The 15,000-nt window shown below is 42.1% G+C and overlaps 1 protein-coding gene across 3 annotated transcripts in view; it reads left to right on the top strand.

Moving 5' to 3' along the window:
* Nucleotides 1-15,000, top strand: part of LOC122265596 (uncharacterized) — a 33,597-nt gene that overhangs the window by 7,385 nt on the left and 11,212 nt on the right. The window contains exons 2-8 of one of the 3 annotated variants that reach the window (XM_086532707.1): nucleotides 5,581-6,153; nucleotides 7,610-8,356; nucleotides 9,085-9,795; nucleotides 10,535-11,245; nucleotides 11,989-12,699; nucleotides 13,433-14,143; nucleotides 14,884-15,000. The exon at nucleotides 14,884-15,000 is cut by the window's right edge and continues 93 nt beyond it. In XM_086532707.1, coding sequence (XP_086388833.1) covers nucleotides 5,581-6,153; nucleotides 7,610-8,356; nucleotides 9,085-9,795; nucleotides 10,535-11,245; nucleotides 11,989-12,699; nucleotides 13,433-14,143; nucleotides 14,884-15,000 — 4,281 coding nt within the window. The remainder of the gene's footprint in view (nucleotides 1-5,580; nucleotides 6,154-7,609; nucleotides 8,357-9,084; nucleotides 9,796-10,534; nucleotides 11,246-11,988; nucleotides 12,700-13,432; nucleotides 14,144-14,883) is intronic. The other 2 variants (XM_086532708.1, XM_086532709.1) reach the window with 2 other exon arrangements.

Below are 15,000 nucleotides of genomic sequence, written 5' to 3'. Positions count from 1 at the left end.
TAGCAGCTTATCCAACGGCGGGTTCCAAAGTAGGTCACTCACACCAGCTAGCAGGCTTGTCCACGCACCAGCAGGTCACTCACACCAGCTAGCAGGCTTATCCAAGGGCCAGCAGGTCACTCACACCAGCTAGCAGGCTTATCCAGGGGCCAGTAGGTCACTCACACCAGCTAGCAGGCTTATCCAAGGGCCAGCAGGTCACTCACACCAGCTAGCAGGCTTATCCACGGGCCAGCAGGTCACTCACACAGACAGCTAGCAGGCTTATCCACGGGCCACGCAGGGTGTCACTCACAAACCAGCTTAGCAGCTTAATCCACGAGGGCCAGCAGGTCACTCACAGTGATCCAGCTAGCAGGCTTATCCAAAGTGCCAGCAGGTCACTCACACCAGCTAGCAGGCTTATCCACGTGGCCAGGCAGGTCGTCACTCCACACCAGCTAGCTAGGCTTATCCAGGGGCCAGGGCAGTGGTCACTCACACCAGCTAGCAGGCTTTATCCAACAAGGGACAGCAGGTCACTCACACCAGCCTAGCAGGCTTATCCAACTGGGCCAGCAGGTCACTCACACCAGCTAGCAGCTTTATCCAAGGTGCAGCAGGTCACTCACGACCCAGCTAGCTAGGCTCTATCCACGGGGCCAGCAGGGTCATCACTCACCAGCTAGCATGTTATCCACGGGCCAAGCAGGTCACTCACACCAGCTTGCAGGTCTTATCCACGGGCAGCAGGTTCTCTCCACCTGCTAGCGGCTTATCACGGGCCACAGGTTCTCTCCACACCAGCTAGCAGGCTTATTCCCAAGGGCAGCAGGTCACTCATCACCAGCTAGCAGGCTTATCCAAGTGGCTAGCAGTGTTCACTCACACAGCTAGCAGGCTTATCCAAGGGCCAGCAGGTCACTCACATCAGCTAGCAGGCTTATCCACGGGCCCCAGCAAGGTCACTTACACCAGCTAGGCAGGTTTATCCAAGGGAGCCAGCAGGTCACTCATGCACCAGCTAGCAGGCTTATCCGAAAGACGCAGCAGGTCACTCCCACAGCTAGCAGGCTTATCCTCGGGCCAGCAGGTCACTAACTCACATCCCAGCTAGCAGGAGGCTTTTCCAAGGGCCAGCAGGTCACTCACAAACACAACCAGCTAGCAGCTTATCCAAGGGCCAATCGGCCAGTCAATCAACAAACAGCTAGCAGCTTATCCAAGGGCCGCAGTCACTCACAACCAGCATAGCAGGCTTCTCCATACGGCCAGCAGTCACACAAACACACCAGCTACATGGCCTTATCCACGGCCCAGCAGGTCACTCACAACCAGCTAGTCAGGCTTATCCAAGGCCACAGTTACACCTCACAACCAGCTAGCAGGCTATCCAAGGGCTAGCAGGTCACTACACACCAAACCAGCTAGCAGCTTATCCAAGGGCCCAGGTCCAACACATCAGCTAGAGGCTTATCCACGGGCCAGCAGGTCACTCACAGACCAGCTAGCAGGTTTTATCCAAGGGGCCAGCATCACCACACCAGCTAGCAGCATAACCACGCGCTAGCAGGTCACTCACACCAGCTAGCAGGCTTATCCATCGGTGCCAGCAGGTCACTCACACCAGCTAGCAGCTTATCCAAGGGCCAGCAGGGTTTCACTCACACCAGCTAACAGGCTTATCCAAGGGCCAGCAGGTCACTCCAGACGACCGCTAGCAGGCTTATCCAAGGGCCAAGAGCAGGTCACTCACACCAGCTAGAGAGAGACAAGAGAAGAGAGAAAAGAATAGACAGAGGCTTATCCACGGGCCAGCAGGTCACTCACACCAGAGCTAGCAGCTTATCCACGGGCAGCAGGTCACTCACACCAGCTAGCAGGCTTATCCAAGGGCCAGCAGGTCACTCACACCAGCTAGCAGGCTTATCCAAGGGCCAGCAGGTCACTCACACCAGCTAGCAGGCTTATCCAAGGGCCAGCAGGTCACTCACACCAGCTAGCAGGCTTATCCACGGGCCAGCAGGTCACTCACACCAGCTAGCAGGCTTATCCAAGGGCCAGCAGGTCACTCACACCAGCTAGCAGGCTTGTCCACGCACCAGCAGGTCACTCACACCAGCTAGCAGGTTTATCCAAGGGCAAGCAGGTCACTCATACCAGCTAGCAGGCTTATCCACGGGCAGCAGGTCACTCACACCAGCTAGCAGGCTTGTCCACGCACCAGCAGGTCACTCACACCAGCTAGCAGGCTTATCCAAGGGCCAGCAGGTCACTCACACCAGCTAGCAGGCTTATCCACGGGCCAGTAGGTCACTCACACCAGCTAGCAGGCTTATCCAAGGGCCAGCAGGTCACTCACACCAGCTAGCAGGCTTATCCAAGGACCAGCAGGTCACTCACACCAGCTAGCAGGCTTATATTCACGGATCCTGAGGCCAGCCGTCACTCACACACCAGCTAGCAGGCTTATCCAGGGGCCTCATAGTAGTCACTCACACAGCTAGCAGCAGGAGCTTATCCAAGGGGCCAGCAGGTCACTCACACCAGCTTAGCAGGCTTATCCACGGGGCCCAGTAGGTCACTCACACAAGCTAGCAGGCTATATCCAAGGGCCAGCAGGTCACGCACCAAGACACCAGCTAGCAGGCTTATCCAAGGACCAGCAGGTCACTCACACCAGCTAGCAGGCTTATCCACGGGCCAGCATGTCAGGTCACTCACACCAGCTAGCAGGGCTTATCCAGGGGGCCCCAGTAGGTCACTCACACCAGCTAGCAGGCTTATCCATTGGGCCAGCGAGGGTCACTCACACCAGCTAGCAGGCTTATCCAGGGGCCAGTAGGTCACTCACACCAGCTAGCAGGCTTATCCAAGGGCCAGCAGGTCACTCACACCAGCTAGCAGGCTTATCCACGGGCCTGCAGGTCACTCACACCAGCTAGCAGGCTTATCCACGGGCCAGCAGGTCACTCACACCAGCTAGCAGGCTTATCCACGGGCCAGCAGGTCACTCACACCAGCTAGCAGGCTTATCCACGGGCCTGCAGGTCACTCACACCAGCTAGCAGGCTTATCCACGAGCCAGCAGGTCACTCACACCAGCTAGCAGGCTTATCCACGCGCCAGCAGGTCACTCACACCAGCTAGCAGGCTTATCCAAGGGCCAGCAGGTCACTCACACCAGCTAGCAGGGCAGCACAGCGGTCAGCAGGGCAGCACAGCGGTCAGCAGGGCAGCACAGCGGTCAGCAGGGCAACACAATGGTCAAAAGATGCAAAGCCCGGTGTCCATGAGTGGATTCAAATTTAAATCGAAAGAGGATGTGCCTGCGTGTCGAGTTCAGAGCCAAGTGGCTGACCATATAATGACGACCACTAACCATGGTTTTCTTCGTAGGTTCGGAGCCGTGAATTCGGGTCAGCTGAGTAAACCAAATGGATCTCTACGCACATACGTACGCACTCACACATCACACAGACGTACAATTTTCATTACCTTCACACGAAGGATAAAAGTGAAACCATCACCAAAACCCTGAACACACACACACACACACATACATATATATACGTAAGCATGTCTATACGGATATATATATTCATATATCTATATTTATATCCATCTCACTCTCTCTCTCTCTCTCTCTCTCTCTCTCTCTCTCTCTCTCTCTCTCTCTCTCTCTCTCTCTCTCTCTCTCTCTCTATATATATATATATATATATATATATACATACATATACATCATACATACACATGCACGCACGCAAAGTCTCTCTCTCTTTCTGTTTCTTTCTCTCTCTCGCGCTCTCTCTCTCTATCTCTCAGACATATATAGACATATACGTACATATAAGCATACACATACAATATATATATGTATATATATATATATATATATATATATATATATGTATATATATACATATATATACAAATATATACACATATGCATGCATGAATGCATACATACATGCAAACATACATACATGCATGGTTAAATGCATACATGCATACATGCATACATACATACATACATGCATACAGACATAGGTACATACATACATATATATATATATATATATATATATATATATATATATATATATATATATTATATATATATATATTTTTTATATATATATATATATATATATATAATATATATATATATATATATATATATATATATATAATATATACATATATAATATATATATATATATATATATATATATATATATATTATATATATATATATATATAATATATATTATATATATAGATATATATATATATATATATATATATATATATATATATATATTATATATAATATATATATATATATATATATATATATATATATATATATATATTATATACATAACACACACACACACAACACACACACACACCTAAACCCTCACCCACACCACACACATATATATATATATAATATATATAATATATATATATAGATATATATATATATATATATAATATATATAATGTATTAGACATAGCGAGAGAGAGAAAATGGATGGATGGATATAAAAATGAATTGATAGATAGATAGATAGATAGACATAGACATAGACATGTATATATATATATATATATATATATATTTTTGTATATATATATATTATATATATATATATATATATACATATACATTTTATATGTATATATATTATATATATATATATATATAATATATATATATATATATATATATATATATATATATATATATATTATACATATATTATATATATCATCTATATATTATATATATTGATATCTATATGTTATACATAATGATATTCATATATATATATATATATATATATATATATATATATATATATATATATGTATATATACATATATTTGTAAAGAGAGAGAAAAGAACAGAAGAGTGAGTGAGTCAGCGAGAGTGATACAGTGAGTTAGTGAGCGAATGAGAAAAAGATAGAGAGAGAGAGATGGATGGATAAATCGATGGATACAGTCATATTCGTACACACTACTTACATGTTGTACACATATCCCCCCCACCCCTACGCAAACATATCTAAATATGTAATATGTAGGCGATGGTTGGTGATGAACTTAGCAAGGGAGTACATAAATAGGGTTTCTGGTGTACCTCAAGGTCTTATCTCCGGTCCTAGGCTCTTTATCTTGGTGCATATTCAGAAGATGCTCCTTCCTCAGCATGCACCCCCCCCCCCCACTCGCCTGATAAGAAATCTTTAGATGCTGAATCCCTAAATAGAAATCTGGACGATGGAAGGAAAACGCCTAGAATCTGGAATGCGAAGTTTAACTCAAATAGTAAAGTGGATACGTCAGTAGGTCCCCTTAAGTACCTGCTTTATTCCATCCTGTATACTTCAATATGCCTCGTTTTACTTTTGCAAGGTTTACCACTTCAGTTTCCTAGACACTTCATTCCAGCCACTACTAAACTACTCTATGTTACGGCTATGTGGTTACATGGCTATGAACTAACGCCATAGTAGGTAAAGTGACCCAATTGCCTTCTCTTAGATTGTGTTGTATATCTGATGATAATAATAACGACATTTTCAGAAGATCGGCCATCAACAGCTCATGGATGCCCCATAGATACTCCCTGGGGTGCGGGTGCCTTTGACGACTCCCATTGCACGGAATTCGACGCATCACCTTGCAACGGTCAAGGAACTTGCGAGTGTGGTGAGTGTATCTGTAATGAAAGGGATGATCCTAAGGAGATAATTAGTGGCCGATTCTGTGAATGCACCAACTTCCTTTGCGATCGACACAATGGACTTCTCTGTTCGGGTCCCGACCATGGTGAATGCGTATGCAATAAGTGCTCTTGTAAACCTGGATGGACAGGAGAAGTTTGCGATTGTGAAGACAGTGTTGAGAACTGCAAGAATCCTCACACTGGAGAAGTATGCTCAAACCAAGGCATTTGCAATTGCAATAGCTGTGTATGCAGCGTAGCAGGAGATGGGAGGTATTCTGGCAGGTGGTGTGAACACTGTCCTGGCTGTCGACGGGGGGAAAGAGAACAGAGGAGAAGGGAGAGAGGCAGAAGCAAAGAGGAGAGGAAGCAACGGAGAAGAGAAAGGAAGCAAAAGAAAAAACATAGGAACAGAGATGAAGGAACGACAGGTACGTATGCTTGTCTGTCGCTGTTTGTGCCTTCCTGTCCCCTCTCTCTCTCTCTCTAATTTTCTTTATATCTGTATATTTATCTATCAGTATGGATAGACTGATAGACGCGCGCGCACGCGCGCGCACACACAAAGACACACACACACACACACACACACAAACACACATTAGAGAACGATTAGCACTGCATATAGCCTTAATCATTACAGATATTACCTGGTGCTAACTTAACACAAATCAACACGTTTCAATTATCTCATCATCAGAATGGAAACTCATTAATGACTTTTCTTACGCGAGTGATTCGGTCTCATTCATCCCTTTATCGCCGTAGCTAAAATGAACGCTAGTCATGCACATGCAGTAAGTGTACGAGCGTCAGATTCACGAACCAAGATAGCCAACACTTATCAGAAATCGAAATCGTAGAAATCTGTTACTATTTCAGCTAATAGTAATGATTATGCAAATAATTCTGATTATAATGATAATAATGGCAATCCTTATAATAACCAACACACAGACACACACACACCCATATTATATATATACATGTATATATATATATATATATATATATATATATGTACATATATATATATATATATATATATATGTTTATGTATATATATACATATATATGTAGATATGTACATGGGAGAAAGATGGTAGAATGCATTAACGCATTTGATATAGAAATACAAATTTTACCTACCTAACTGGGACTCGAACCCGCGCCGTCAGATTGACAGGCACGGTACTGAATCCGATACACCACACGACCCGCTAAAAGAATTGTCTAACCATGGCAACCGTCATGGAAATTTCCTATGTGCGGGCACTTGGCAGTAACGAAATCAGAAATTCAAGTCCAAAATCAGGTTATACAGGCTATATCTAAGTGAGAAAGATGGTAGAATGCAGTAATGCATTTAATATAGAAATACAAATTTTACCTCCCTGACTGGGACTCGAACGCACGCCGTCAGATTGACAGGGGCGGTCCTGAATTTCTGATTTTGTTGCTGCCGTGTGCCCGCGGGAATTGTCTGTAAAACTTCGCTATCACTGTTCTGCTATGAGCACATAGGAAATTTCCATGATGGTTTTAAGGTGTCTGGTTAGATAATTCTTTTAGTGGGTCATGTGGTATATTGGATTCAGGACCGCGCCTGTCAATCTGATGGCGCGGGTTCGAGTCTCAGTCAGGGAGGTAAAATTTGTATTTATGTACATATATATGTGTGTGTGTGTATGTGTGTGAGTGAATGGCAAAACACTACCGTGTTGATAATATGGCAGAACTTGTTATATTCTTTATCATCTCTTGACAGTAGCTCTACACTAAAAAAGACAGAAAGTATACAATCGTAATAGTTGATATCACCATCATCATCAACATTTTTAACATTGCAAAAATATACATTGTTAAAAAAGGAACAATTTATTGCAGATTCCCCATCAGTTTCAGTTGATCGGCAACCAACAGCTCAAGGATGCTCGATGGATACTCCCTGGGGACCAGAGGCTTTTGACGACTCCTATTGTAAGGAAACCGAGGAATCAGCTCCGTGCAGTGGTCGAGGAACCTGCATATGTGGGGAGTGCACCTGTAATAAAAGGATGGATCCTGAGGAGATGGTTAGTGGCCGATTCTGTGAATGCACCAACTTCCTTTGCGATCGATACAACGGACTTCTCTGTTCGGGTCCTGACCATGGTGAATGCGCATGCAATAAGTGTCTCTGCAAAGCTGGATGGACAGGAGAAGCGTGTGAGTGTGAAGACAGTGTTGATGACTGCATTTCACCTGGCACCGGAGAAATATGTTCAGGGCAAGGCACTTGCGAATGCAATAGTTGCAGATGCTTCGAGTCTGAAGAGGGGAGATATTCTGGCAAGTGGTGTGAAGACTGCCCAACCTGCAGAGGCAAATGCTCTCAGTACAAATCTTGTGTACAATGTCAAGTATTTGGCACGGGTGATTTGAACGAGGAAGAGTGCTCCAGCACGTGTACGCTGTTCAACGCCACGGCATGGCAAGTTGCTAGAGTAGAACATGAAGGAGAACGTTTATGCAGCTACTTTGATGAAAATGACTGCCGCTTTCATTTCGTTTACGGCTACGACGAATATAGACAGCCACTTGTCCGTGTGCAGCGAACGCTCGAATGCCCGCCAAGTTTTGATACTGGAACAGGTGATAAATTGCTCTCTTACTAAAACTTTTTATAGCTATCAGTCTCTCTATCTTCCAAATCTTATTTGCTTTTGACAATAGGGATTAAGAAGACAGGGGATGATGGACATTGTAATGAGTAAATGTTAACTCTGGCATACTTTTAGGTAATGTCTTAGCCCTACATTATTGATCTTGCATATTTTTGAAATGGGAAATGTTCTTGTAAAATAAATCCCCTATACAGATAGTGGTTCTATTTTTGCATCTAAACCATTTATGATTTTTGGATTCCTAAAAAAGAAAAAAAGATCTAGACAATATGAACACATGTAAAAGGTTTGGTGTATGAACTTGAACCCAAGGAGAGTTCAGTTGACTCTACCCTGTGTTCCTTTGTAAGATTTAACCTTCATTCAAGTTACTACTAAACCACCGAATACAATATTTAGCCATTCTGTGGAATCAGTGGATCTCTTGAAATATAATCTGATAAATGGAGTCTTTTCAACGTACAGACTAGTCCGGTCAACTGTTTCAGTTTTGTGTTCAACCTTGTTGTCATTCTTATTTTCTTTTCATATTCCAGATTTGGTTTCTTTACTTGAAATTTGCTTCATTGCATTCTGCATCTCCATTCTGTTTTTTTTTTCTGCTTAGCTGACAATAATGATGGAATAAATAGAATAAAAATTGCCCACACCTTATGTAATTCTTTTCAAAACATATTCCGCATCACTTTCCAACAGGTAGAGAAGGATCCAGGTTTACTCCTTGGGGACCAGAGGCTTTTGACGACTCCTATTGTAAGGAAACCGAGGAATCAGCTCCGTGCAGTGGTCGAGGAACCTGTGTATTTGGAGGGTGCACCTGTAATGAAAGGACGGATCCTGTGGAGATGGTTAGTGGCCGATTCTGTGAATGCACCAACTTCCTTTGTGATCGACACAATGGACTTCTCTGTTCGGGTCCCGACCATGGTGAATGCTTGTGCAATAAGTGTCTCTGCAAAGCTGGATGGACAGGAGAAGCTTGTGAGTGTGAAGACAGTGTTGATAACTGCATTTCACCTGGCACCGGAGAAATATGTTCAGGCCAAGGCACTTGCGAATGCAATAGTTGCAGATGCTTCGAGTCTGAAGAGGGGAGATATTCTGGCAAGTGGTGTGAAGACTGCCCAACCTGCAGAGGCAAATGCTCTCAGTACAAATCTTGTGTACAATGTCAAGTATTTGGCACGGGTGATTTGAACGAGGAAGAGTGCTCCAGCACGTGTACGCTGTTCAACGCCACGGCATGGCAAGTTGCTAGAGTAGAGCATGAAGGAGAACGTTTATGCAGCTTCTTTGATGAAAATGACTGCCGCTTTCATTTCGTTTACGGCTACGACGAATATAGACAGCCACTTGTCCGTGTGCAGCGAACGCTCGAATGCCCGCCAAGTTTTGATACTGGAACAGGTGATAAATTGCTCTCTTACTAAAACTCTATTCAGATGTCAGTCTCTCTATCTTCCAAATCTTATTTGCTTTTGACAATATGGATTAAGAAGACAGGGGATGATGGACATTGTAATGAGTAAATGTTAACTCTGGCATACTTTTAGGTAATGTCTTAGCCCTACATTATTCATCTTGCATATTTTTGAAATTGGTAAATGTTCTTGTAAAAAAAAAGTCCCTTATGTAGATAGTAGTTCTATTTTTGCATCTAAACCATTTATGATTTTTGGATTCCTAAAAAAGAGAAAAAGAAAAAAAGATCTAGACAATATGAACACATGTAAAAGGTTTGTTGTATGAAGTTGAACCCAAGGAGAGTTCAGTTGACTCTACCCTGTGTTCCTTTGTAAGATTTAACCTTCATTCCAGTTACTACTAAACCACCGAATACAATATTTAGCCATTCTGTGGAATCAGTGGATCTTTTGAAATATAATCTGAGAAATGGAGTCTTTTCAACGCACAGACTAGTCCGGTCAAATGTTTCAGTTTTGTGTTAAACCTTGTTGTCGTTCTTATTTTCTTTTCATATTCCAGATTTGGTTTCTATACTTGAGATTTGCTTCATTGCATTCTGCATCTCCATTCTGTTTTTTTTTTCTGCTTAGCTGACAATAATGATGGAATAAATAAAATAAAGATTGCCCACACCTTATGTAATTCTTTTCAAAACATATTCCACATCACTTTCCAACAGGTAGAGAAGGATCCAGGTTTACTCCTTGGGGACCAGAGGCTTTTGACGACTCCTACTGTAAGGAAACCGAGGAATCAGCTCCGTGCAGTGGTCGAGGAACCTGTGTATTTGGAGAGTGCACCTGTAATGAAAGGACGAATCCTGAGGAGATGATTAGTGGCCGATTCTGTGAATGCACCAACTTCCTTTGCGATCGATACAATGGACTTCTCTGTTCGGGTCCCGACCATGGTGAATGCGTGTGCAATAAGTGTCTCTGCAAAGCTGGATGGACAGGAGAAGCTTGTGAGTGTGAAGACAGTGTTGATAACTGCATTTCACCTGGCACCGGAGAAATATGTTCAGGCCAAGGCACTTGCGAATGCAATAGTTGCAGATGCTTTGAGTCTGAAGAGGGGAGATATTCTGGCAAGTGGTGTGAAGACTGCCCAACCTGCAGAGGCAAATGCTCTCAGTACAAATCTTGTGTACAATGTCAAGTATTTGGCACGGGTGATTTAAACGAGGAAGAGTGCTCGAGCATGTGTACACTGTTCAACGCCACGGCATGGCAAGTTGCTAGAGTAGAACATGAAGGAGAACGTTTATGCAGCTTCTTTGATGAAAATGACTGCCGCTTTCATTTCGTTTACGGCTACGACGAATATAGACAGCCACTTGTCCGTGTGCAGCGAACGCTCGAATGCCCGCCAAGTTTTGATACTGGAACAGGTGATAAATTGCTCTCTTACTAAAACTCTATTCAGCTGTCAGTCTCTCTATCTTCCAAAATCTTATTTGCTTTTGACTATAGGGATTAAAAAGACAGGGGATGGTGGACATTGTAATGAGTAAATGTTAACTCTGGCAAACTTTTAGGTAATGTCTTAGCCCTACATTATTCATCTTGCATATTTTTGAAATGGGAAATGTTCTTGTAAAAAAAAAAGTCCCCTATGTAGATAGTGGTTCTATTTTTGCATCTAAACCATCTATGATTTTTGGATTCCTAAAAAAGAAAAAAAAAAAAGATAAAAAGATCTAGACAATATGAACACATGTAAAAGGTTTGGTGTACGAACTTGAACCCAAGGAGAGTTCAGTTGACTCTACCCTGTGTTCCTTTGTAAGATTTAACCTTCATTCCAGTTACTACTAAACCACCGAATACAATATTTAGCCATTCTGTGGAATCAATGGATCTCTTGAAATATAATCTGAGAAATGGAGTCTTTTCAACGCACAGACAAGTCCGGTCAACTGTTTCAGTTTTGTGTTAAACCTTGTTGTCGTTCTTATTTTCTTTTCATATTCCAGATTTGGTTTCTTTACTTGAGATTTGCTTCATTGCACTCTGCATCTCTATTCTGTTTTTTTTCTGCCTAGCTGACAATAATGATGGAATAAATAGAATAAAAATTGCCCACACCTTATGTAATTCTTTTCAAAACATATTCCGCATCACTTTCCAACAGGTAGAGAAGGATCCAGGTTTACTCCTTGGGGACCAGAGGCTTTTGACGACTCCTATTGTAAGGAAACCGAGGAATCAGCTCCGTGCAGTGGTCGAGGAACCTGTGTATTTGGAGAGTGCACCTGTAATGAAAGGACGAATCCTGAGGAGATGATTAGTGGCCGATTCTGTGAATGCACCAACTTCCTTTGCGATCGATACAGTGGACTTCTCTGTTCGGGTCCCGACCATGGTGAATGCATGTGCAATAAGTGTCTCTGCAAAGCTGGATGGACAGGAGAAGCGTGTGAGTGTGAAGACAGTGTTGATAACTGCATTTCACCTGGCACCGGAGAAATATGTTCAGGCCAAGGCACTTGCGAATGCAATAGTTGCAGATGCTTCGAGTCTGAAGAGGGGAGGTATTCTGGCAAGTGGTGTGAAGACTGCCCAACCTGCAGAGGCAAATGCTCTCAGTACAAATCTTGTGTACAATGTCAAGTATTTGGCACGGGTGATTTGAACGAGGAAGAGTGCTCCAGCACGTGTACGCTGTTCAACGCCACGGCATGGCAAGTTGCTAGAGTAGAACATGAAGGAGAACGTTTATGCAGCTACTTTGATGAAAATGACTGCCGCTTTTATTTCGTTTACGGCTACGACGAATATAGACAGCCACTTGTCCGTGTGCAGCGAACGCTCGAATGCCCGCCAAGTTTTGATACTGGAACAGGTGATAAATTGCTCTCTTACTAAAACTCTATTCAGCTATCAGTCTCTCTATCTTCCAAATCTTATTTGCTTTTGACAATAGGGATTAAGAAGACAGAGGATGATGGACATTGGAATGAGTAAATGTTAACTCTGGCATACTTTTAGGTAATGTCTTAGCCCTACATGATTCATCTTGCATATTTTTGATATGGGAAATGTTCTTGTAAAAGAAAAAAAAAGTCCCCTATGTAGATAGTAGTTCTATTTTTGCATCTAAACCATTTATGATTTTTGGATTCCTATAAAAGAAAAAAAGATCTAGACAATATGAACACATGTAAAAGGTTTGGTGTATGAACTTGAACCCAAGGAGAGTTCAGTTGACTCTACCCTGTGTTCCTTTGTAAGATTTAACCTTCATTCCAATTACTACTAAACCACCGAATACAATATTTAGCCATTCTGTGGAATCAGTGGATCTCTTGAAATATAATCTGATAAATGGAGTCTTTTCAACGCACAGACTAGTCCGGTCAACTGTTTCAGTTTTGTGTTCAACCTTGTTGTCGTTCTTATTTTCTTTTCATATTCCAGATTTGTTTTCTTTACTTGAGATTTGCTTCATTGCACTCTGCATCTCCATTCTGTTTTTTTTCTGCTTAGCTGACAATAATGATGAAATAAATAAAATAAAGATTGCCCACTCCTTATGTAATTCTTTTCAAAACATATTCCGCATCACTTTCCAACAGGTAGAGAAGGATCCAGATTTACTCCTTGGGGACCAGAGGCTTTTGACGACTCCTATTGTAAGGAAACCGAGGAATCAGCTCCGTGCAGTGGTCGAGGAACCTGTGTATTTGGAGAGTGCACCTGTAATGAAAGGACGAATCCTGAGGAGATGATTAGTGGCCGATTCTGTGAATGCACCAACTTCCTTTGCGATCGATACAGTGGACTTCTCTGTTCGGGTCCCGACCATGGTGAATGCATGTGCAATAAGTGTCTCTGCAAAGCTGGATGGACAGGAGAAGCTTGTGAGTGTGAAGACAGTGTTGATAACTGCATTTCACCTGGCACCGGAGAAATATGTTCAGGCCAAGGCACTTGCGAATGCAATAGTTGCAGATGCTTCGAGTCTGAAGAGGGGAGATATTCTGGCAAGTGGTGTGAAGACTGCCCAACCTGCAGAGGCAAATGCTCTCAGTACAAATCTTGTGTACAATGTCAAGTATTTGGCACGGGTGATTTGAACGAGGAAGAGTGCTCCAGCACGTGTACGCTGTTCAACGCCACGGCATGGCAAGTTGCTAGAGTAGAACATGAAGGAGAACGTTTATGCAGCTACTTTGATGAAAATGACTGCCGCTTTCATTTCGTTTACGGCTACGACGAATATAGACAGCCACTTGTCCGTGTACAGCGAACGCTCGAATGCCCGCCAAGTTTTGATACTGGAACAGGTGATAAATTGCTCTCTTACTAAAACTCTATTCAGGTGTCAGTCTCTCTATGAGTAAATGTTAACTCTGGCATACTTTTAGGTAATGTCTTAGCCCTACATTATTCATCTTGCATATTTTTGATATGGGAAATGTTCTTGTAAAAAAAAGTCCCCTATGTAGATAGTGGTTCTATTTTTGCATCCATACCTTTTATGATTTTTGGATCCCCCCCCCCCCGAAAAAAAAAATATTTATATATATATATATATATATATATATATATATATATATATAAATAAACAATAGGAACACATGTAAAAGGTTTGGTGTATGAAGTTGAACCCAAGGAGAGTTTAGCTGACTCTACCCTGTGTTCCTTTGTAAGTTTTAACCCTTCAGTCCAAACCAACCAAAATATAATATTTAACCATTCTGTATATGTATATATATACATTATATATTATATATAATGTATGTATATATATAATGTATATATATGTATATATATACTATATATGTATATATATATATATATATATACTATATATGTATATGTATATATATACATTATATATTATATATAATGTATGTATATATATAATGTATATATATGTATATAAACATATATATCTACAGTGTATATATATCTATATTCATCTATCTACTTATTTAACTATCTATCTATCCATATATGAACATTTCCAAATGGTTTTATTTATGTACACAAGAAGTGACAAACGACATTCAATGCATTCTAGGAGGAGTCTCAGTTAAGCCCGAGAGATGTTTCACGGCGGAAGAAGAACCATCGTCGCCTGCCCCTTGTGATCAGCCGACCTTACGGTTTCATTACGTTCCTGAGAGAGATCGCTGTG

This window comes from Penaeus japonicus, unplaced genomic scaffold, assembly GCF_977035675.1.
Source record: "Penaeus japonicus unplaced genomic scaffold, GWHDUDI00000001_assembly GWHDUDI00000037, whole genome shotgun sequence".
NCBI lineage: Eukaryota > Metazoa > Arthropoda > Malacostraca > Decapoda > Penaeidae > Penaeus > Penaeus japonicus.
The sequence above is the reverse complement of the archived record's forward strand: the minus strand, read 5'-3'. Positions and strand labels throughout refer to the sequence as shown.